The sequence below is a fragment of the Rhopalosiphum maidis genome, chromosome 3 (genome assembly GCF_003676215.2).
Source record: "Rhopalosiphum maidis isolate BTI-1 chromosome 3, ASM367621v3, whole genome shotgun sequence".
Lineage (NCBI taxonomy): Eukaryota > Metazoa > Arthropoda > Insecta > Hemiptera > Aphididae > Rhopalosiphum > Rhopalosiphum maidis.
The window spans coordinates 57,335,101-57,361,559 of NC_040879.1; the positions used below are offsets into that span (position 1 = coordinate 57,335,101).

Consider the following 26,459-nt stretch of genomic DNA (forward strand, 5'->3'; position numbering starts at 1 on the left):
GATTAGACCAGATTAGGTATAAGTCGATATGAAATTAGTAAATTTATCAGCTGGTAAATTCCAACAATTACAGTTTAAAGTGTAGCGCAAATTACCAAAATTAATTTTTAAATGTGGCACAAAATACATGTTATATTTTTATATTTTACAACATATGTACTTACATATACCTATTGATGGCGCAAAATACCAACTCCCGTCTTACTGAATCATAAACAGGTTGTTATTTGTGATGTTGTCACTGGTGGGTGAAGGGTTACAGTAATCATAATATAATATTAGTATTTAGTAATGATTGTTATACGATTAATAAAACTATTTTAGCAATATAGTTCTTTGTTAATTGAAATATAGACACAATTAATACTGTCTACAAAGTTTATGTTTCAGACAAATATACTAGATTTGGCTTGATGAGAAATCAATAAAACAATTAACAAATATATTTAATAATTGGACCAAATAATTTATTTTTTTAAACGTATTTTCTCAAATTATTAGATGGCCAAAAATAATTATTTATTTGAGTATTAAAAATTAAAATAAATGAGGATGAATTGTATTATTAAATAAAAAAGATTATATAATATAGATATAAAATAGTTATATTAAATAATACATTTGACAAACAATAAGGCAATGAACATTTAATAAAACATGCATATTATATTAGTATTAATGTTTGTATTAATTTCTCAGGTTTTTAAAATGATAAGTTTTTTCAAAAAATATATTAATCAGGACATGATGTAATTAGTAATTACCTTGATAGATGTTTGTTGTAACAAAATAAATTTAATACTTATACTATGATATATTTTTGTAAGTTTTTAATGATACACAACTCAAAATATTTTAGGCACTTGAATTAGATAATTTCAACATAATTTAACATAGCATTACATAATATAACATGTGTATCATATATTAAGACATTTCTAATGAGTTGTGCCTGCATAATTTTTATAATGCAATTATAAATATGACATAAATAACTTATACGGAAATATGTTTTCAGAATTTTAGGAATAGTTTTAGTTGATATCAATTTGTATATAAATCTACAACTCATAATCATAATAAATGAAATTAACAAAATAGTACATCACTTAAAAATATTATGATATTTATAGAAATTTGATCACAGTTTTAATTTCGATTAATATTTTGGACTAATGAATGAAAAACATAATTTCATTATGAATTGTGATAATCATTGTTGAAAATATTTTATGAACATTTACTAAAAAATAATTTAATCATGCATATTTTTAGAAATTTTTTTAAAAGATAATATTTATGTGTATGTTCATTAAAACTTTTGCTCATTGATACTTGGCCCATGCTGGATTTTCAACTTTTCTAGCAGTAGGAGCTACACTTTTTTTAGTACTATTGTTGCCTGAAAGAGTTGGAAACATTTCTTCATCTTTAACATCTAAGCTGCTAGATTTATTTCTTGGTGCGCTTCTATGTCCACCTAAATGACAGATAGTAAATTAAAAAATTATAGTATTTAAAATAGAAAATGAAATTAACAATTTACCTTGAAAATTGTTACGTTGAGCTGGTGGAACATATACTTTTTTCTGTACTTCAGCAACTACTGGAGGAGCAGCTAAAAAAATAAAAATAAAATAAATGGTATCATACTACAGAAATTGTTTGATAATTAAAATAATTTTGAGTGGAAAAAAATTATTAGTTGCAAAATTATTTATATTCCGAAAAGTGATATTCAAGTAGTATGAAAAAGTATAATCTGTCAAGCAAGAGAACACACAGCGGCCTGACAAAAATGGGTTCTTTTGCACATCCCTACTCGATATTGGTTCAACTATAGCAGATCACGAATGAATAGATTTAGCATGCTATCTCATTGAATAGAGTAAAATATAATATTCAAATGTTTATCTTAAAATAATAAAACTTATTGAAATAATATTTGCATAATTTAATAATATCATAAGTTGTTTTTTTATAGTATAGTAATAATATTAAATAACACATAAATATGTATATTTTGTAAATGCTAGTTTATGACATATGGCATTCAAAGTTTGTTTATAATACTTGGAACAATCTTAAGTAAATATAGGTACATTGAGATTTAACTTTGTAAGCCACAAACACACTTTACTTTTATTTATTGATATAAACATATTATAATATTATATTCTCTAGTACAACATAATTTTATAGAACAACTGGGATTTTTCAACGAAGGTTAAATAATTATCAAAGATTTATGTTTAGAAATTTTACGGTATAACTGTTAATAAATGTCACAATAAAATTTAAATAAAAATTTTAAAGAACATTATTCTAAATTGGTTATAAAAACTAAGCTTTGAAAACCACACAAGAGTATAAATTGTATTAATATTTTATTTTAGTTGCATAAATGTATACTATTTAACTAATATTCATCTGAAATCTGACTATATTATTAATGTTTTTTTTTTACAATAAATTGCTAAATATTATAAAAAAATATTTACTTAATAACAATGATTTTTCTAAAAGAATTAAGAAATAATTTCAAATTTTTTTTTTGGGAAGTTTTTTCATTTTGTAAACTTTGGAAAAAAAGGAGTTTAAAAAAAACTGGAAATATATATAGGTATCAAGTGTTGAATACTTTTACACATCAAAAACCTTGGAAAAAAGGTATATAATTATATTACAATAAAAATAAAAATAAAAAAAGATTTTCAGAAACTTTTTTAGTACCAATTCCGTCCTAAAAACAAAATGCTACCTATGTACCAGTTCTATCCAGCGTCCATAATTAAAAATAAGTACATAGTACATACTAATTTTGTCAGTTTAAATAATATGGTTTAATATAATATAAAATATATAACAAATATACTAAATAAATTGATATTATTAAAAATTCACTGTAACAGGGATCAGAGTGTTTTGTCTCTGTCGTACTAAGAATTAACACATAACAAACACACGTGCAAGTTTTTATTAGAGCGAATTGACTTATAAGTTATAAATAACTTATAATCGATCTCAAAGGAATTATCTGTTTTATTTTAGTTTTTACAATATTTTAAATGATAGCTTTTTAACCTTTAAGTTTAAGATAGGTCAATTTACTCTAAATTTAAAACTAACAATATAAAATTGGACTTGTCAAAAATAAATTTATAATGTTATCGGTTTTTAAATATACGGTTTCTCTACAGCGTCAAACGGCAGAACAGTACAGCGTCATGATGGAGGTAATGCCCAAGTTAGACAAATAAGATTTCCTGTCATGTGGTAAAGTGAGTATTAGAATTGATATCATGATTAGATGATCAGTGAATTTGGAGATATGTCATGTGTGACAGAAGCAACACTTATTCTCAATGAACAATTTGATATGCCGCTAACATAATAACCAAATATTATTTTACTGGTAAATTAATCAATTAGAATTCTTTCATATCGATCCAATGATACAATTTAGAAATTCATAACAAATTTGAATAGTTTTTCGTATTTTCGTAAGATATTTACTATTGGATATTAGAAAACGAATATAACATTTTTAAAGTTGATAAGTGTAAATCCAAAACAATACAAAGAAATTAAACATTGTTTTAAAGTCTATGCCATATAATTATATCGATCAGTTGGAATAAAAATAGGTCTTTTTAGCAAGCAAACAATTCATTTTGAATCCACTAAATATAATTTTCTTTACATAATATTTATATTATCCGTGGTAATGAACTAATTAATATGAATTATAATATTATAATATATATACATTTGGATGGAATGGTTTACAATTTTTTGTAATGTGCAAAGTATTGTGTAAAAAAGCGGTCCTTGACGTGAAAAAAATGATGATTTCAGGAAATGTAAAATTATTTATTCTAATCAGGTTATGAATAAATCTAAGTTTTTGCTAAATGGTTAATTTTCCAAAAATGTATAAACATATACAATTCAGCAGTATAGATTTGAAACAATTATAATAATATAAACATTTTTATCTAAGTTGTTAAGATAATGTAGGTATTATATATTATGTGTCACAAATAATTTTGGAACTGGGGCAGAAATCAGATATCCCTTTAAATTGTTCATGACAGAACTAACCACAGCCTAATGGACAAACTTTCAGTGACCGAGTGTCCGATTTTGGGTTTCACTGTATTATATTACTTTAGGGATGAAACTAGTAGATATAGTAATATATATTACATGAAAGTACATGGAGAGGGGGGGGGGTTAAATACCTAGAATTTTCAGATTACGTCAACTAAGTAGTTCATCAATTTACCTCTCTAGCCTCTCAATAAAAAAAATGGTAGACAAATGAGTACTGCTGCTGTACTGTAGCTGTACATTAGGCGTGGAATGGATCTTATAGGTGTGTTTAATTTTAATTTTATGATATATTATTGTATACGAAAAACAATTCTGAGATGGAGACGGTTTATCAGCCTATATCACTAAGTATATTTTGTGATAAGTTCTTTTATGATAATATAACTATGAAAGTAATTTATTTTACTTTTAGTAGGTACGTAGGTTAATATATTTTTTCAAAAATATTGCAGTATTTAATATAATAATAATAATATATATATTTTTACGATGTAAAATTATATTAATTTACATAACTCAAAATATAATGTCTTTCTGTAAATACCACAATAGTGTAAAAATAGGTTTATAATATAAATAGATTATATTAAAAAAAAAAATCAAAAATTTCATTACATATAGTAAAATTCAAAATAATATTATTATGTAAAAGTTTTAGCCCACATGAATAATGTTTTTGAATTATAACATTAAATTATTATAAAATAATTTAAAACATTATTCATTGTTAACATAAATATTTTTTTTCAATATCTATAAAAAAAAATAATTGTCTCAATCAAAAATCAAAAAATTGTGTCAATGAATTTTTAATATTTTCATAAAGATATAGGTAATTACAAGGTATGTGGATCTTGTAAGAATTTTAACCCAGCAAATAACTTTTTGTTGTTTTTTGTTGACAATAAAGATGATAAACTAAAATTTTATTTTAGTTTTTAATTTATCATGTCTTTAATAGTTAAAAAATGTTGAAAATGTTATCATATAATGAAAATTTCAAGTATCTAGTGTTATCTATATGTTTTTAATACAACAAAATAATTATTTTATGAGTGAATCCAACGCCATAAAAAATTTGAATTTGAAGTGTTTATTAAAAATATTGCTTACCAGCAGAATTTTTTTTATATAGGTGGAAAAACTCATAAAAAACTTTGTAATATATTTCCAAATCTTAGATATAAAACAAAAAAATTATATTAACAAAATAATTTGCACATTTTTTAGATTTTGTTAAAATTCTAACTTTAAACACTTAAAAAAAATATCGTTATGATAGTTTTTTGATAATTTTTAATTGAGAAATTAACAACTTATGAGGAGCTTTATAATAAACATTCAAGTATTTCTACACAGTAAGTAGTTTTTAATTATTATTTATAGAAAAAGAAACTACTAAAAAAAAAAATTAAAAATCTCTCATTCCTATAAATATATGGGAAATAGTAAAAATATTTAGAAAACTTTATTAAATATAGTAACTTATAATTATACTAGGTGAATATTTTAAGTATGTAATGTTATTCGTTTTTGAGTTAAACCAAAAAAAACGAAATTGACTTTGTTGAAAGTTGAATTGGCATAAGAATTATCGGTTTTCCTTAACTTTTTTGTTGTTTTATTCCATTATAAAATAAATTATTAGCAATTTTTTATTTTGAATCGAATTTGTAATATTAATAAATATAACATAAATAAATGTTTTGACTGAAAAGCCTTGAAATACTGTATATCTACTTAATTTTACAATAATTATCAACTTTAATGACGAGTTTATTCTAAGATTATCTTTCCAGCACAAAATATGAGTCAATGAAAATAATATTTTCGATAAGTAAAAAATAAAAAGTTACCTTTTGGTGGTGGAGGGGGTTGTTCAGGTTCGTTTAATTTCCAAGGTCCTGCATTTTTTCGTTTTGGTACCATTTCTCCTGTTTCGTTTTCTTCAAATTCTATTTCATCATCTTTATCGTTGTTATCTATGAAGCTAGAAGGACAGTCAGCTGTCAAATTTTGCATCTTAAGTGTAGTATAGTCTTTTATTTCTTCTTGGTATTCGTTCCATTCTTCTTCCATCTATTAAAAAAAAAAAATATAGTTTCAACAAAAATATTCTAATGTAAATTGCAATATTCTAATTTTAAATATTAGTCTATTTTAAGAAGATCAGTATAAATTAATTAAAGTATTTTAAGATTTATAGTTTTTAAAATGATATTTTCACTAGCTACTTAATATATAACAAATAGGCCTGTAAAATTAAAATACTTGTTTTTAATTTGATCTTTTGTATGCCTAAATATTTAATTAAAGGAGAAAAGAAGTGGCCCACACATAGTAGTATAACATTTATTGATGATAATAAGAGAAGTAGGTACCTACCATCACATTCAATTTAGATTTATTGTTGTTGTTTAAATTCCCCCAAATTATTATGTATTTAGATTACATTACTTACAATGCACAGGCATTACAGTAAGTAGAAATGTACAACAGTTAATAATAACATATAAAACATATTTAACAAACGTCAATAGTACCAGATTTATATATATATTAATTTAAAATAAATAATATATATGCAATATGTATTTTATTATACATACTGCACATGCTTTAAATGATAAGAGTTAATTAATATTGATTAATACCATTTTGGAACTTTTGTTGTCATTTTCTGTCGCATAATTATTTTGAATAGTGAGCGATCTTTCAGATCTTTCTTTTTTCTGTTTGTCTTGTTTTTTCTGTAATTCTTCTTGTCCAGTAGCCATATTATCTGAGGAGGTTGCAAATTTCTGGCCTTTGGTTTTCTTGCGGTCTTTCTTTGCGAAAAAATTATCTAAATCGGCCATGATTGCTTCTGAGGAACCAGAAAAAAAACGAACATAAAATAAATTACCTAGCAAATAAAAAAACTTTTACTAATGAAAAATAAGATAGTCTTCATCGGTCCCAACTGTATGAGGACCGTTAACAACGGCACAGTCGTTACTAGTCATAGAGACTAGGATAACGTTGCGAATGTCGTAGACGATATTTTACAATAGTTTATTACGCGAAACAATCGGCGAAAAAAAAAATAAAAAATAAATTTACCAAATACGTCGGAGGTCTGCGGATAACGGGATCGGGCACACCGACGACGGGAAAATACTATTAAATATTTTTAATTAATTACGTGGTCTCAACGCGCGCGCGCGTATGTGTGCGTACCAGTATATAATAATATTATAGGTATTATTATTATTAATTACTGCGCGAGCGGAGGGCGCGACGACGGTATTCGGTACTTTGGCAAATATCTCGCCACCTCGGTTGTTAACGTGGAAACGCGACAAATCACATGTACCACCACTTGCGAACGGCGACCGGACCGCTGTGTCCGATTGGTTATCATCGGACGATCCCGTTATCGTGACGATTCCGAAACGGATTCGCCGCACCGCCGGCATGAACGTAGAAACGATTCCGGGCCGGGCCGTACATATTAATTATTTTTTAATTCTCCAGGCGGCGGCTGTGGCGGCGATTTCTCGGAAACCCTATCGGTCAACACTGGTAGTGGTAGCGGCGGTAGTTGTGTTAGAGACTGGTGGCAGCGGCGGCGGCGGCGGCAGTAGCAAGTAGTGCCAAGTACAACTTACTGTCTATAGCATTATTATTGTCTGGATAAACGCACTCGCACGCGCACGATCGGCAGACGATATTTGATATGTTTTCATTTTACTCAGTACGATAAAACACGTACTTACGTGTATAGCGTGTGTGTGTTTGTGTGTGTGTGTGTGTGTACTCAAAAATTATATTGTATTATATCATATATCAGAGATAACACTCCTCGAGTTAGTACTTGGCAGTGCGTGCATAACATCAGATCTGCCACCGACTGATTTTTGGAAAATAATTTAATATATTATAAACATAGTACGAATTTCTATTATCACTTTTAACGCGAGTGTGTGTGTGCGTGTATATTTTTCCAAAAACTCTAAGGGGATCGTCGTGGGGCGAACCGGTTGGAAAAAAAAACGTGTAAACGAAAACACTACCCGACTCAGCCACTTGTCGCGTTGGTCCGGCGACAATAATATTATAATCGCAGTGAGTACTCAGCTATTATACCTATACGGAATTACGGAATTATTACTGTCCGAGCACTATGCACCGTACCGTGACGACCAAACCTACCTATCTGTTTTTTAGTATTTTTTGTTTCAAGTGTGTAGATATTGGCAATGTAGTGCGAAAATGCACTTGCAATAAATTTAAGGAATCTGCTACATTCTACTACATTCTACATAATGATCTATTAAAAATTCAAAGTTGATGGTTTACTTATACTTTTAATGCTGTAAACCTATCATTAAAGCCTCATAAGTTTCTATCATTCATATACCGTGTCAATGAATAGGATGTACATAATGTACTGATTTAATTATTGTTCTGGTTGGCTGAATTTTGTATTGTATTGTGTTTTTAATGTTTCAATACAGAAAGGTGCATATATTATTATTATTTTATGAATCTTAAATGTATTTAATTTAAATTACATATAAATTGTAATTTATTAGCTAATATTCTGTGAATCCATCAAAGTTTTTTTTTTTAAATTTTTTTGATACAATTAAACTTTTTGTAGATTAATAAAAAATATTGTTTGGTATTAATTAATTTAGCATAATGTATTTAGTATTAATTTTAAAATAAATTCATGAGTAATTGTGCTAAAATATATTAAGTTATTTAGATTTATAAATATTTGTTGATATAAACTTTCAAGTAGTAATGTTAAATAATTGTTACTCAGTATCCGATACCTATGCCTATTGATATGAGAGTGTAAAAAGTGTATTCAGTATAATGATATAGAGTATTTGGTACATTATAATTATAACACATTATAATATTAATTAATAATTAATACAAAATATTCTTATATTATGTTTCTTATTATTTTTGATACCAAAATATTATATGCATTTTAGTATGTTCATATTGAATATATGCACAAATATGATTGTTTGAATTGAGATGAAAATATAGGTGTTTTAAATTGAACTAATTTCATAGACAGTTTAAATTCTATAATATATTTGCATATTTTGAGGGTTAAGATGTAATTTGTTAAAATTGCATATTGGATTTTTCTTATACTTTAAATAAATAATTGTATTTTTATCTTTAATTCTAATTTTTTATTATTTAAAATATGTAATAACATTGTATTAATAAAGAATAACTCGTTTAAAATTTACTAATTTGTAATTTATAAGTCTACGTAGGAATATATACAACAGTATTGATAAAATTTAAGTTATCTATAAATATGCTTATCAAATCATCAATTTTTAAGGTTTAAAAATTGTATTGTGAACAGATTATAGAATTGAAAAATTCCAGTGTTCTTTATTTAATATTTTAAAGTAAAAAAAATAGATATTATTTATATGCATATAAATAATATTTTATTTTGTTAAAATTTAAAATTACCATCCATAAATACCAATGTACAGTATGGTACCTATTATTACTAAAGAAGTATATTACTTATTGATTTAATTAAAAAATATATTATTTATTACCTAATTATTTAATTAATTATAGTTTACTTTATTATTATATTGGTAAATATAATTTTTTTTTTCGGCAAATTATTAGCCTTTTCCCCCATGCATATTTACATTATATTTTATAAAACTTTTGATCTTTAGAGTACATATAATCCTGGCTTCTAGTTATTATTTATATTCTTCTAAAATTACTATTTACATATTGAATATTTTTATTATTATAACTATTATTTTTAGATGAATGGTTTGATGGTATGACATTACACTGCAAGTTGCCATCCTACATCCGCTATGGTTATAGTAACTAGAGTATGTTTAAATAATTTTTTTCATTTATTTTAAATAAATTCACTATTAATTTATAAATATATATTTTAGGGAGATTATATTTGGATAGAGCCAATTTCTGGAAGAGAATTTGATGTTGCAATTGGCGCTAGAGTTATTTCAGCTGAAGGAAAGCGTATTCAAGTTAAAGATGACGATGGAAGGGTATGTAAAAATATTTTTTGTAATAAATTATAAATAATTAATGTGTATTATGAAAAGAAATAATTATTTGTTTAAAATATAATAACAACAATACTCATAATATATCATTTTTCTTCTTTATATTCATTTTTTTAAATTTTTATTTATAACGTAGATCAGTATTTTTTAACCTTTGGATCGTGCACCTGGTATTTGTAAATTAATTACGCAACTATATTGATAATAATATATAAAAAAAAACCTGGGTAATTAGTAAGATCAATTTTGTGTAATTAGCTTAAATATTAGAGTGAAATTACCTATTATCAAACTTAAAGGTATAATTTTCATCTTTAAGTTTGATAATTGGTCATTTCACTCTAATATTTAAGTTAATTACACAAAATTGATTTTACTGAACAAGAATTTTATATATTATACGTTTGTTAGACAAATATAACACATGTGGGAGTGATGTTCTTTTAAGTTAGTTAAATCAAAAAATATCAGTGTAAACTCAATGATGAAATTTAAAGGTTTTAAAATAGTTATGCTTTGCAGATTTTTTTGAAAACAGATATTTTTAATTAATTGTTTCTTTTATTTCTCAATGTTTTAAACAAATATGTACTTTAAACTTAATTCTTAAACTATAATTGTTGTTCCTATTTTAGATAAAGTAAAAATATTGTAAATATAGAATTTTATTATTATTATTATTATTGCTTTTATTACAACATTTAAATATAACAATTCATAGCAAATATATGTGTATAAATTAAAAAGTTATAAAAGTGGGTTATAAGGGTGTTTTAAAAGTCTTCATCCGATTACAAATTTATATAGCTCGGCAATCGTTAGCCGCAGGTAAATTACCCATATACTTATTGAAAGATAACTTAAAATAAACTTGGTAATCTAATCTTTTCATTAGTATATGGGTCGTTTACTAGTGGCTAACGTTTGCCGAGCTATATAAATTTGTAATCGAATGAAGACTTGTAAAATTCCCTGTATAATATGATAACCAGATAATTTAATGAAGTGAATAATATTTGCAATAATTAAAAAAATACATTAATTCTTAGTCTCAGGTAAATTATGTAATAAATTATACTGTTAAATGTAAAGTATTAAATTAAATAATTTATCGTTTTGTATTATTATTGAGTAATAAATACGTTATAAAAAATATTTAGCTATTAACCATATATCAACTAATTAAGTATTGGTTATATTATAAGAAGTTATTTAGTTAAAGATTTTTGCTATAGAAAGGTCTCACTGTAAATGTTTTTTTTAAGTGATTTAAAAAAAAACTTTTGAACATTTATAAAATATATAAATTTCTTAAAATAATCTTTTTAAATAAACATAAAATAGAAAATTAAAGTACAGTTTTTAAAACATTCATTAGATTTTTCTGTTATGTTTATCAAAATATACAAGGTGATATTTTAAGCATGCTTACCCCATTTTTATGCTTAAATTATGAATATATTCAAATCTTGGTTCTTATATAGTTTCAAGTTGTTAAAAAATTATATTTTAAATAATTTTTATCCTTATATTTTTTTAAATGACAATATAGTTTTAATTTCATATTCCAAAGCAGAAAAATTTTCTGAGTGTATTTTGCTACATAAAAATCGAATTTAGAGCGAGAAGTTTATGATTTATAAGTATTTAAAGTTTAGATGCGCGGTGTCGAGTGACCTTTTTAACAACTTTGAAACTATGTAAAAATCAAAGTTGGAATATATGCTTAAAAAATCACCTTGTATATCACAGAATTTCATTTTTAATGTATTTAAATTACAATATTTTTACCTTGAAAAGGGAAGTGACTTTTAGAAATTAACGATATTGATTTACCATTTACTTAACTATTTTTATCATATTCTATTATACAACAAAATATGAAAATTATACTAGTTTTTCTAAGTATAATATTGGTTGTTCAAATAATTTTAAATTACAAGGTTATAAACAAATTGTTGATATTATTGTAACCCTCTCTAAATATAAAAATAAAAAATTATTATAAATTAATGAGCTAACAATGGTTGATATTGTATATGAGTAAGAGTGTATTTTAGTGTTTTTATTGTGTTGTAAAGTTATTTTCTGAATTGTTTTAATAATTCTAAATCTGAACTTATAAATTGGCAAAATTAAAATTTTCTTTTCTAATATGTTCAATGCTTAAACATAACAAAAGTTGGGTTAGGTAGTAATAGAGTAAAGCAAGAAGTATACAAAAATTATTTTTATTATTATTAAATATTAGTATGATCATTGATCATTGATCATAAAATAGAATATTATAGTCTATTCTATAATCAATGATATTATACTAAAAAAATATATATTTGTTTGAATTGTTTTAGTAAAATTTAATAATTCAACATTCTTCTCATTTATTGAAATATTTTATTCAAGTTAACTCAATTTTTAGATTAAATCATTATGCACAACAAATTTATATTTTATTTTTACATTTAAATAAAAAATAGAACAATAATTTGCTGTACTTAATTAATAATTTGTTTAATTTATAGGAATTATGGCTTACGCCAGAGAGGCGAATTAAAGCAATGCACCCTACTTCAATTCATGGAGTAGAGGATATGATATCATTAGGCGACTTGCATGAAGCGGGGATATTGAGAAATTTACTTATTAGATACAATGAAAATTTAATATATGTAAGTTTTAATTTAAATAAACATAATTTTGTTATTTATGTACATTTTGAGCTTATTAAGAAATTATCATTATCAATATTCTTTAATTTTAGACTTATACTGGTTCAATTTTGGTTGCGGTTAATCCTTACCAAATTTTACCCATATACACAGCAGAGCAAGTAAAATTGTACAAAGATAGAAAAATTGGCGAATTACCTCCTCATATTTTTGCTATTGGTGATAATAGTTATACTCATATGAAAAGATTTGGTCAAGATCAGTGTATAGTCATTAGGTATGTTAAAAAAAAATGTATAGTTAATTTCAATTGATTAGTTAACATTTTTTATTTAATTTTAGTGGTGAAAGTGGAGCTGGTAAGACTGAAAGTACAAAGCTAATTTTACAATACTTAGCAGCTATTAGTGGTAAACATTCTTGGATTGAACAACAAATATTAGAAGCAAATCCTATACTTGAAGGTAAGATATAAATATTGATAGCTTGAAGAGTAATATTATTATCACTAATTTTATTGTGTTTTAGCTTTTGGTAATGCTAAAACTATAAGAAACGATAATTCTTCGAGGTTTGGTAAATACATTGATATACATTTTAATAACAATGGCGTTATCGAAGGAGCAAAAATTGAACAATATCTTCTTGAAAAATCTCGTATTGTTTCACAATCTCTCGATGAAAGAAATTATCATATATTTTATTGTCTATTAGCTGGTCTCTCTGCTGAAGATAAAGAAAAATTAGAACTTTCTGATGCATCTCAGTATAAATACCTAACTGGTGTAAGTTAATTTTTACATATGGTTTTAAACACCACTATTTTATGTTTTTATTTTTCATTTTATAGGGTGGAAGTATTACTTGCGAAGGGCGTGATGATGCTGCCGAATTTTCTGATATCAGATCAGCCATGAAAGTATTATTATTTTCTGATCAAGAAATTTGGGAAATATTAAGATTATTAGCTGCATTACTTCATATTGGAAATATAAAATATAAAGCTGCTATAATTGGTTAATATTATTATATTATTTTATTTGTGATCAATATTTAATAATAGTAACTTTTAACTGTAGATAATTTGGATGCCACTGAAATTCCTGAGCGTATTAATGTTACAAGAGTAGCAAATTTAGTAGGAGTTCCTGTTCAGTCATTAATTGATGCCTTGACTAGAAAAACCATATTTGCTCACGGTGAAACTGTGGTATGTATTGAACTTTATTAAATTTTATATTTGTCAATTATTGCTAATTGTTCACTATTTGTATTTTTTTAAATAAGATTTCAACATTATCAAGAGAACAGTCTGTAGATGTCAGAGATGCATTTGTAAAAGGAATTTATGGTCGGTTATTTGTACATATTGTTAGCAAAATCAATAATGCTATTTATAAACCAAAAAGTACTACTAGAAGTGCTATAGGTGTTTTAGATATATTTGGGTTTGAAAATTTTCAGACAAATAGGTAATTAAAAATAAATCTAAGTTGTTTTTGATTAATTGGTTAATTTACATTTTTTTATTTTTTAGTTTTGAACAATTTTGTATAAACTTTGCTAATGAAAATTTACAACAATTTTTTGTTCAACATATTTTCAAACTGGAACAACAAGAATACAATCATGAACATATTAGTTGGCAACATATAGAATTTGTTGATAACCAAGATGCTTTAGACCTCATTGCTACTAAACAACTTAATATTATGGCTCTTATTGATGAAGAGTCCAAATTTCCTAAAGTAAGAAGACCCTTTTTAAACTTAATTATTATAATATAATGGAAGCCATGTATAATTATTTTATTTATATAAAGTCCATTTTTAGATATTATGATATTATATTGACCGCTGTATTTATATATATGTAAGATGACAATCATAAATTTATATTTTATAGTAATTCATATATTGTATATTAATTAAATATGCGGTACTTAAACTATGTTTCATTAAATAGTTAATAATAACTAAAGATGTTTTTATATAGTATGATAAAATAATTATTTTCCTAAAAGATCTCTATTATAACATATTAACACATAATGTGTAGTTTTCTTTATTTAAAATATTTGGTTTTATAATTTCTGTTTTATAAGTGAGATATATTTATAAAGAGTATTTGTATTTTTAAAATGACAAGGACTATGTTTACACTTTTTTATTTTATGTGAAATGTTTTGTTTGTTTAGGGTACTGATCAAACCATGTTGGCTAAAATGCATAAAACGCATGGAAATCATCGAAATTATTTAAAACCTAAATCTGATATGAATGCGTCATTTGGATTAAATCATTTTGCTGGTGTAGTTTTTTATGATACTAGAGGTAGTATGATAAAATAATTTCAAATTTATGTTATTAATTAATTATTTTTAATAAAACAGGTTTTCTGGAGAAAAATCGTGATACTTTTAGTGCTGACCTTTTACAGTTAATACATATTTCAACAAATAAGTATTTAAAAGTTTTATTTGCTGAAGACATTGGAATGGGTTCAGAAACTAGAAAAAGAGCTCCAACATTATCTACTCAGTTTAAAAAATCTTTAGATCTTCTTATGAAAACTCTGTGTACTTGTCAACCTTTTTTCATTCGATGTATTAAGCCAAATGAGTTAAAAAAGCCAATGGTATTTATTTATTTTTATTTGATGGTACAAAAGTTATAAAATAGGTGATATATGTTGTATTGTTTTAGATGTTTGATAGAGGTTTATGTTGCCGTCAACTTCGATATTCTGGTATGATGGAAACTATACGAATTCGACGAGCTGGATATCCTATTCGACATGGCTTTAGTGAATTTATTGAACGTTATCGTTTTTTGATACCTGGAATACCTCCAGCACATAAGGTTTAAAATATTTTTTCATTAAAAATGTCCATAGTGAAATTATTGTTATTTTTATTTTTAGACTGATTGTAAAAAAATGACAGCTCATATTTGCCAAGCTGTCTTAGGACAATCCGATTATCAATTAGGAAATTCTAAAATATTTCTGAAAGATGCCCATGATTTATTTTTAGAACAAGAAAGAGATAGAGTTTTAACCAAAAAGATTATTATCATTCAAAAGTCAATAAAGGGTTGGGTGTATAGAAGAAGGTAAACATTTTCTTATTAAAAACAAAAAAACTCAATATTAATTTAATATTATAATAATTCAATTTTAGATATTTACAAATGAGATCAGCTGCAGTTTTGATTCAAAAACATTTTAGAGGATACTCTCAAAAGAAAAAATATCGACATATGCTTGTCGGTTATCTTAGATTGCAAGCAGTTATTAGGTCACGTGTGTTATCTCATAGATTTAAACATTTACGTGGTCATATTGTAGGATTACAAGCACAATCTCGAGGTTATCTAGTCAGAAGAATGTGTGCTCATAAAATGTGGGCTATAGTTAAAATTCAAGCTCATGTTAGACGAATTATTGCTCAACGGCGTTTTAATAAAATAAAGGTAAGGTTTGCTATTAATTTATTATTTTTTAGTTTTGTTATTAATTAATAATAATTTTTTTATTTTAGTTTGAATTTAGAATACAGATTGAAGCTTTAAAGTTAAAAAAAAAAGAAGAAAGGGAACTAAAGGAAGCTGGAAATAAAAGGGCTAAAGAAATTGCTGAACAAAATTATAGGGTTAGTATTTAACATAGGTATTTGTTTTTGTAATATGAATAAAATACTATTTCAAAAATATATAGGAACGCATGGAAGAATTAGAAAGAAAAGAACATGAAATTGAAGAAGAAGAAAAAAGGCAAATGGAAATTAAAAAAAATCTTATTAGTAATGCAGCAAGGAAGCAAGATGAACCTGTAGATGACAGTAAACTTGTTGAAGCTATGTTTGATTTCCTCCCAGATTCTAGTAGTGAAGCACCTATGCAAACTAGAGGAACTTCTGTTTTTATGGTATGGTTATGTAATTTTAAATAATTTAATTGTAACTTTCTTAATGTTGGTTTTAATGTGCTGCATTTGTTAACAATACAAATTTATAAACAATTTTAAATTACTCTATTATATATAAAAATTTTTTTTAATAAAAGCATTATAATTATTATTTTTTATAATTTATCACAATAATTGTAGCTTCTAGATCATGTATTATATTATTAAATAGTAATTTTTATTGGAAATTTTAGTTTTATATAATATGTAGTATTTATAAATGTATTTAAATGAAATTTCAATAGTAATTATTAAATAATTTATTTTCAATCTAGGACCTTCCTACTTCAAAAACGGATGACCAACAAGATATTATTAGTGATATGCAACCAGTTGTTGATGATACAGAAGACTTGAGTGAATTTAAATTTCAAAAGTTTGCTGCAACATATTTTCAAGGAAATATTACTCATCAATGTTCAAGAAAACCTCTCAAGCATCCTCTTCTACCATTACACGCTCAAGGAGATCAATTGGTTTGTAACAATTTCGCCTTTTCATATTAATCTAAAAATGTTGTTATCTTATTAAAAACAATTTTTTAGGCTGCTCAAGCACTTTGGATTACAATTTTACGATTTTGTGGTGATTTATCTGAGCCTAGATATCATACAATGGAAAGAGATAATACTTCAGTTATGTCAAAAGTAACTGCTACTTTGGGTCGTAACTTCATTCGTAGTAAAGAATTTTATGAAGCTCAAATGATAGGAATGGATCCAGTATGTATATTTTATTTGTGTAAAAATTTGAAATATCTAAATGATTTTTTTACTTGATATGAAAGCAGGAAAGCTTTTTAAAAACAAAACCTCGATCTATTCGTCATAAGTTGGTGTCACTTACTTTAAAACGGAAAAATAAACTAGGAGAAGATGTACGCAAAAGATTGCAAGATGATGAATATGCAGCTGATAGTTATCAGTCTTGGTTAGATGCACGCCCTACATCTAATTTAGAAAAATTACATTTTATTATTGGTCATGGTATTTTAAGAGCAGAATTAAGGTAATAAAATATAATAGTTTTTCCTATAGTTATTTTGTAATATTATACTTATTTTTTAGGGATGAAGTATATTGTCAGATTTGCAAACAATTATCTGCAAATCCTTCAAAATCGTCTCATGCTAGAGGATGGATTTTATTATCACTTTGTGTTGGATGTTTTGCTCCCTCTGAAAGATTTGTAAACTATCTCAGAGCATTTATAAGGGAGGGTCCTCCTGGGTATGCTCCTTACTGTGAAGATCGTTTAAAACGTACATTTAATAATGGTACACGAAATCAACCTCCTAGTTGGTTAGAATTACAGGTTTGTTAAATGACAATATTTTGTAAAGACAAATACAATTAATACCATTATATAAATAAATTTAAATTTATTTCAGGCTACAAAATCTAAAAAGCCTATAATGCTTCCTATCACTTTTATGGATGGAAATACAAAGACACTGTTGGCTGATTCTGCAACTACAGCTCGAGAACTCTGTAATCAGCTCTCTGATAAAATTGGACTGAAAGATCAATTTGGATTTTCCCTTTATATAGCTTTATTTGATAAAGTATATAAAAAATATAAAATATTTTAATTTGTGAATGTTAAAAATAGAAATTATGATAAATTATTTGTTTAGGTATCATCATTAGGAAGTGGTGGCGATCACGTTATGGATGCAATTTCTCAATGTGAACAGTATGCTAAAGAACAAGGAGCTCAAGAACGCAATGCACCTTGGAGATTGTTTTTCAGAAAAGAAATCTTTGCTCCCTGGCATGAACCTACTGAAGATCAAGTAGCAACTAACTTGATATATCAACAAGTGGTTCGTGGAGTAAAATTTGGTGAATACCGATGTGATAAGGTTTGTAGAATATTCAATATATTTTTAAAAAATTCACACATGATTTTAATTTAATTAATTTAAAGGAAGAGGATTTAGCCATGATTGCAGCTCAACAGTATTACATTGAACATAACACTGATCTTAATAATGAGAGGTTATTAAATCTTTTACCAAATTATATACCTGATTATTGTTTGACAAATGCTGAAAAATCAATAGAAAGATGGAATATATTGATAATTCAAGCTTATAAGAAGGTAAGAAATGAACATTTTGTTTGATTAAACAAAAATACCAAAAGCAATAAAGTATTTATTTTATTTATAACTTTAAATTAAACTGAAACTAGTTGGTTTAATGAAACTTCTGATAAGGTTGTGGTTTTTCAGTTTAATTTAGCATTTCACTATGGTTGTGGGCTGGATGAATTTTTTAAAAACTTAGAACTATGTTTTTTTTTTATAAGTTTAAGGTCAATGGATGTGTTTGCTTCAGGGACAGTTAACAACTGAGGTAAGGTAGGCTAATGTGTATATAGCCAAAAATTCTTCAATAGTATCTATTTTTCTGCATGCAAAATTAACAGTGTGCTAAAAATAACAATTTTCTAAAAACCATTCTAGATTTCTAAATTTATTATATTTTATTAAATTTCTACTGCTTATTTAAAAATTATATAAATACATTTAAATGTAAATTCATTCTTACTATGACCATCTATTAATTTTATATTTCCATCAAAGAATTGCTGCTATAATAAAAAATAATACTTGAAGTTCTTATAGTAGAATCATTTAAAATTTATTAATTAGAATTTAATTTAAATGGTGGTTTTATAAAGTGTATATTAATTTTTAATTTTGTATGAAATACAGATGAAACGAAAAGAATATTAATTAACTACAATAAATTAATAAATTTAGTACTGTTTCATAAGATTTTTATCTGGTCTGGTTTGTAGACAGTATATTTTAATAGATCTAAGTAATAGCACAGTATAATAATTATTAATATATGAGAAATATTGCATGATTTTTTCTATTAGTGTGGAAGCTGATAAGGTTTAAAAATTATAATTTAATTATACTTTTCACTTGCATGATTTTGATTATATTAATAAATTTATCAAAAAATAGTGTAAAAAAATTTCATGTTTCATACAAAGTTTTACCATATTAGTATGTATTGTGATTGCATACAAATCATTAACATTTGTTAAGATAGAAATTAGTTTTATGTCACTATGATTCATTACTTTGCCAAATATTTTTAAACGTATGATTGTTTGGCATTATATGATAAAGATTAGAACTTTGTGGTTAAAATGGATAGTTTAAAGTTATGTTTACAACTAGAATTATTATCTACCTCTAGAACAATTTTTATTATTAATAATATTGCAAAACCAGTTTAAATGTAAGACTTACAAATTTATAATTTAAGTGTTTGATTAAATTTTAAAATTTGTATGTTTTTAATACATTTTTGCTTTGTGTTGAATGTTATTCAAATAATTTAGATGTTAAAAGAACTATAATATAAACTATGATTTACAATTATATAAACATAGGTACTAAATAGATTTCTGGAGCCAGTAAAGATATTTGCCAGACATGATGAAATGTTATTCTTATGAATTTAAATAAAATATAACTTATTATTGAGTTATTGTTTTACAAGTGTTTTTTAAGTGTATTAATAAGACATAAACAGATATTTCTATTTATGTTTAATTTGTATTTTTAATGTTTATAATTAATAATTTGTTCGACATGAAATTTTTATATATTTTGATATAATTATTTATAAAATAATCAGTTTTTAGATTTTAACAATTAATATTTTTTTGTAATATTTTGATTGTAATTTTTTATATGTTCTGCATGTTAAACAATTTTAGAGCTATTATTTGAAAGAGAATGTTGCTCAGTTGAGAGTAAAAGAAGATGTTGTGAGCTATGCAAAATTTAAATGGCCATTATTATTCTCCAGATTTTATGAAGCTTATAGAAATTCAGGTATCGTAAATCAATATTAAACTTAAAATTGCCCATTTTATATTATACTAAAGATAATTGATAATAAATTGTCTCTTGTGTTTTTATGAAAAAAAACTCATAGAAAGGTAAAGTCTCACTCTTAGGCATATGGATATATTGTGTAGAAGAGTATTAGACTATTATTGTCATTAAATAGTGTATTTATAGATGGTTTTAGACCCCAATGATTACAAGTGAATGTTTAAATTATTTCATCTACTGTGGTTATGTAGCGTTCTCAATTCAGCAATTTTGGGGTAGATATACACCTCTAATAATGATGTTGAAAGTATTTTATGAGAATCCGATTAATAATTGTACAAAGAAATTATTGGTGATAGGTAGAATAGAGATGTTTATGTCTTTGCAGACTGTGATTAAAGTACTACCACCCTTTACATGACTGTATGTTGTAGAAGAACTATTACATTATATTAAAATTAATAAGATCTAATTTGTTTTAGTTGAAGTAAAAGAATTATAAACAAATGGTTATAGCTATGTTACAATTGAATATGGCAAGTTTTGTTCAAAGTCCACATTTTTGATAGAAGTCAAGGAAGGTAGTTAACTAGAACGAGGTTGTTTAGATTGAGTTGCAATTAGTGGTGAGAGAAAGGAGACACGCAAGAGTTTTTTTTTTAATGTATTATCACATTATTAATGATACTAGGATACAATAATATTAAAGAGCATCAAAGTCAACTAAAATTTTTTTTAAATATATATTATCAACATATGATATCTATTATATTTATTGAATCTATTTCATTGAGTATAGAATTAAAATACAAGTTATGGAGTACAAATTTTATTGTCATTGTAATTTTAATGTCTTTATTTTAAATTGATTGAAAATGTTTATTTAATTATAAAATGTTTTATAATAATTTTATTTCAATTGAATTAAATATTATTTTATTTTACAAATATATGTACGGTGTATTCTTACTGATTACTAATCTAATTAATAATTAATAGGTCCAAATTTACCTAAAAATGATGTTATCATTGCTGTAAACTGGACTGGCGTTTATGTAGTTGACGATCAGGAGCAAGTTTTGTTAGAGCTATCATTTCCTGAAATAACTACGGTCTCTAGTCAAAAGTATGTTGAAATGTTATTTTATTTGACGTGATATTAATGATTACAAATTTGTATTCTAGAACTACAAAAGTGTTTACTCAAACGTTTACACTTTCAACTGTGCGGGGAGAAGAATTTACATTTCAGAGTCCAAATGCAGAAGATATAAGGGACTTGGTGGTTTATTTCTTAGAAGGATTAAAAAAACGATCGACATTTGTTATTGCAGTTCAAGATTACAAGGCTCCTGGTAAAATATAATTATATTATGTGATCGAATTTTGCTACATTTTTGTTTACATTTTTAGGTGAAGGAACTACGTTTTTAAATTTCCAAAAGGGTGACTTAATTATTTTGGAAGACGAGAGTACTGGAGAAACTGTTATGACTTCTGGTTGGTGTGTAGGATATTGTGAAAGAACTGGTGATAGAGGAGACTTCCCTGCAGAAACAGTTTATGTACTACCAACTTTATCAAAACCGCCAGTTGATATATTGGTAATTATTTTAATTTAATTTATATGTATTCCCAAGACAATTTATGAATGCAATTGCAAATATTAGTCATGTGATGAATTTATATCTTTTAGGCACTATTTAGCTTGGAAGCTGCTGATCAAAGTCGTAAATTATATTCACAACCATTAAATGGTATTGAACCAAGAGAAAAGCCCCACAATTTAATGGAATATGCTATTGATCATTTCCGGTAAGTAAGGTCACATACATGTAGCTTTATGTCTTACTTAATTTTCTATTTATTTATGTTTAGAGCTCCTGCAAAACGTACAGTTTCTAAAGCATTGACTTTGAGTTCAGCAAGACGTGCTAACAATGATGATTTGTGGAGACACACAAGAGAACCAATGAAACAGCCATTGTTAAGGAAACTCGCCGGTAAAGAGGAATTAGCTGAAGAAGCATGTTTTGCATTTGCAGCAATGTTGAAATATACTGGTGATTTACCAGCAAAGAGACGATTACCTAATGAATATACAGATCAAATATTCGATGGACCCTTGAAACATGTAGATTAATTTTTATACTTATAAATAGATAATAAATAAATTGAAAATTTAATAATTAATTAAAACAAAAAATATAAATAAATATTTTTTAATTTTAGGAAATATTAAGAGATGAAATATATTGTCAACTAATGAGACAGTTAACAGATAATAGGAATAGATTGAGTGAAGAAAGAGCATGGGAATTAATGTGGCTGTCAACTGGTTTATTTGCATGCAGTCAAAATTTATTAAAAGTAATATTACTAATATATCATATTTTAACATTAATCATACAATTTTCATTTTTCAACAATTATAATATTTGAATAGGAATTAAATTTATTTTTGCGCACAAGACGTCATCCTATATCTCAAGACTCCTTACAGCGACTGCAAAAAACAATAAGAAATGGTCAAAGAAAATACCCACCACATCAAGTAGAAGTTGAAGCTATACAGCATAAAACTACACAAATATTTCACAAAGTATTCTTCCCCGACGACACCGATGAAGCATTTGAGGTTGACTCATCAACAAGGGCAAAAGATTTCTGTACTAATATTTCACAACGGTTGACGTTACGGTCTAGTGAAGGTTTTAGTTTGTTTGTAAAAATCGCCGATAAAGTAATATCTGTTCCTGAAGGTGATTTTTTCTTTGACTTTGTCCGTCACCTTACTGATTGGATTAAAAAGGCCCGACCAACTAGAGATGGTTTGTACCATAATAATATTTGCTATAAATAATTATAACAGAAATTATAACTATCTGTGATCCATAGGTACAACTCCGCAGTTTACTTATCAAGTATTTTTCATGAAGAAATTATGGACAAATACAGTACCTGGCAAGGACAGAAATGCAGATTTAATATTTCACTTCCACCAGGAACTCCCAAAACTCTTACGTGGTAAGCACTCAGATAATATTAACGGATTGGGAACTATTAATCAATAATTTTCATGATCTAATTAAACTTAATTATTTGATGTAATGTTATCAACATTTTAGGATATCATAAGTGTTCAAAAGAAGAGGCTACTAGATTGGCTGCATTGATTTATAGGGTTCGTTTTGGTGAAAGCAAACAAGAACTTCAGGCTATACCGTAATATATTTTAATATTTATAATTATTAAATTCATACTGGATGTAATAGTTTAGCGTTGTGGGTAGATAATGTAGATAAAATAATAATATATTTATATATTTACTTTAATATAACATTATATAGAATTTATGTTATAAAATAATCTCACCATAAATTGTTCTTTGAAAAAAAATCTATGTCCATCATTGAAATGCACAGTTTTTTCAAGTTTTCTTATAATAGGCTTGTGTTTTAATTTTTAGAATTTGTATGTTTTTTTTTATAGTCAAATGCTACGGGAACTTATTCCTGGAGACCTGATTAAAGTTCAAAATTCAGCAGAATGGAAACGAGTGATTGTAGCTACTTACAACCAGGATATAGGTTTGTACATTGGCTAAATATATTTGTCATACAACTATTGATGGTTTTTTTTTTTAATATATATTTTTATTATCTAGGTATGAGTGCTGAAGATGCAAAAATTACATTCCTGAAAATAATTTACCGCTGGCCTACATTTGGATCAGCTTTCTTTGAAGTGAAGCAGACTACAGAACCAAATTATCCAGAACTTCTGTTGATTGCTATTAATAAGCATGGGATTAGTCTTATACACCCACAAACTAAGGTATGCTTTTGAGGAATTCTTAAGAAGTTTTCTGGGGTAATAACCATTTGTATGTAATTCATACTGTGATTATTTTAGGAGATTTTGGTTACGCACCCATTTACGAGGATATCAAACTGGTCATCTGGAAACACTTACTTCCACATGACCATTGGCAATTTGGTTAGAGGGTCAAAGTTGCTATGTGAAACTTCTTTGGGATACAAAATGGACGATTTGCTAACATCATACATATCTTTGATGTTGTCCAACATGAACAAACAGCGAACAATTAAATAACGATCAAATATCATAATATTGACCAAAGCACTTTTACAGAAAAACAAAGTTTTATTATTTTTACTTATAAATATTGTATTGTGTTAGTCATAGTCCATGAATGCAAACGTCAAAACTATATGGTTGTTTATTTATTTATTTATTTATTTATTTATTTATTTATTTAAATAATATTTATGTTTAAAATTATGTTTTATGTGCCTATTATTGTTTAGTATAGTGTGAAACCTTAAGTATTATGAAATTAATAACAGTTATACAATTAAATATATTATATTGTTTAATAATGGCTACTATGCTCAAGTTTGTTATGACATATTGACTTGTGTTATTATTATTATTATTATTTTCTATTTTGTACGCATATTTTTGTTAGATTTATACACTTTATATGGCAATGATCAAATCGTATATTAGGTTAGATATAACCATGTGCAAATTTATTAACACTAGTGCAATTAATTATATCTATTGGGAGGGATTTTTTTTAACTTATCATTATTGAATGTTTTGTTTTTATATAGCAGCTGTGTTCTACATTTATTTATTATAATGCATCAAACATAAATAAATTTATTATATATATACATCTTTTTAAAATGGTCTTGTATTTTTAGTATTTTCTGTATTTATTTGAAAAGGATAAACATCTTAGGCAACATTACTTAACCAAGAAATGCCTTATAATTCTTGGTTATAAAACCTGATTCTTAACATTGTGTTGTTACTGTTAAAAATTGATAAATCAAAATAATTATTGGATTTTAAAAAAAAATTTAAAAATAAAAAGTTCATGTTGAAATCTTTAGTGTCATTAACTCAGAATTATTGAAATGAGATATTTGTAGTAATAATATACTTATTCGCTTTGCATGCGATAAGCGCAGATATTATTATTTCTCTAATTGTTCTTATTTTTATTATAATTAATAATATTATATTATGTGTTTCATCGGCATTGCACTTCTGCGGTTTTGCGTTTCTTGCTGGTCAGTACGACATGCCTCGTATCTCTCAGTTTATTTGTCTCTTGTGTGTGTTTCATTAATTAGTGTGACTTATTTAATATATAAACCATCCGATGAAAATTCAAACATTGTGTCTTTTCTCATCTATACCCATAACCTTTTTAAACGTCCACATCTGTTATTCTGTTCTCTCATAGAATATTAAATATTCTATTAAATAATAAATTTTATTATCGACTGTCGTTTTGAGAAAACATAATTACCAAAAAAATCTAAATTTTTCTAAACTGATGGAGAAATACTTTATTTTTGTTTACACTTCCATGCATGAGTACAAAACGGCCTTACATAGTTTTCCCATTTATTTACTTGTTTTTTTTTTTTTTTATGCACGATGGTATTGTAGTGAGCCGGATTAGAGCGACCGTTGAATAGTGATATAATGATATAGAAGTCGCGGTGAAATAAAAAGATGATGAAAATATTTCAGTGTTCTTAAATCGAAAAATTGACAAATGTCCAAATGACAAGTTCTAGCATAGGCTAACGTGAAGGCTCTCGCTCTAACTCTGGTAGATCCCGTACTCTGTCAGTGACCTATCTGGGACTCTCGTGGCAAGGTTTATAGATTTATTGTTATTATAGTATAATCTATAAACCTTGGCGTATAG

At 25.7% G+C, this 26,459-nt stretch overlaps 2 protein-coding genes across 3 annotated transcripts; one reads left to right on the forward strand and one right to left on the reverse strand.

The window, feature by feature from the left end:
- Positions 1–590: 590 nt before the first annotated feature.
- LOC113558715 (protein CDV3 homolog) lies at positions 591–7,523 on the reverse strand. Its single transcript, XM_026964230.2, has 5 exons — positions 7,219–7,523; positions 6,771–6,982; positions 5,973–6,195; positions 1,547–1,618; positions 591–1,480 (listed from the first exon to the last, which is right to left on the reverse strand). Exons 2-5 carry the CDS (start codon positions 6,972–6,974, stop codon positions 1,326–1,328), a joined length of 654 nt encoding a protein of 217 aa, XP_026820031.1. The 5' UTR covers positions 6,975–6,982; positions 7,219–7,523; the 3' UTR covers positions 591–1,325.
- Positions 7,524–7,786: 263 nt separating this feature from the next.
- LOC113558714 (myosin-VIIa) lies at positions 7,787–25,396 on the forward strand. 2 transcript variants are annotated; one of them, XM_026964229.2, is made up of 38 exons: positions 7,787–8,223; positions 9,930–10,001; positions 10,071–10,184; positions 12,725–12,871; positions 12,964–13,148; positions 13,214–13,335; positions 13,400–13,656; positions 13,722–13,887; positions 13,951–14,081; positions 14,159–14,343; positions 14,409–14,619; positions 15,069–15,204; positions 15,264–15,508; positions 15,577–15,732; positions 15,794–15,984; positions 16,053–16,344; positions 16,413–16,523; positions 16,589–16,798; positions 17,113–17,313; positions 17,383–17,559; positions 17,628–17,845; positions 17,905–18,151; positions 18,228–18,401; positions 18,474–18,701; positions 18,767–18,940; positions 20,584–20,701; positions 21,704–21,830; positions 21,890–22,059; positions 22,118–22,308; positions 22,401–22,519; positions 22,583–22,838; positions 22,937–23,074; positions 23,151–23,535; positions 23,603–23,731; positions 23,833–23,929; positions 24,197–24,294; positions 24,372–24,541; positions 24,620–24,820. In XM_026964229.2, exons 2-38 carry the CDS (start codon positions 9,984–9,986, stop codon positions 24,818–24,820), a joined length of 6,495 nt encoding a protein of 2,164 aa, XP_026820030.1. In that variant the 5' UTR covers positions 7,787–8,223; positions 9,930–9,983. The 2 variants fall into 2 exon arrangements, with proteins under 2 accessions (XP_026820030.1, XP_026820029.1); XM_026964228.2 differs by having other exon boundaries at positions 7,788–8,223; positions 17,625–17,845; positions 24,620–25,396.
- Positions 25,397–26,459: the final 1,063 nt, after the last annotated feature.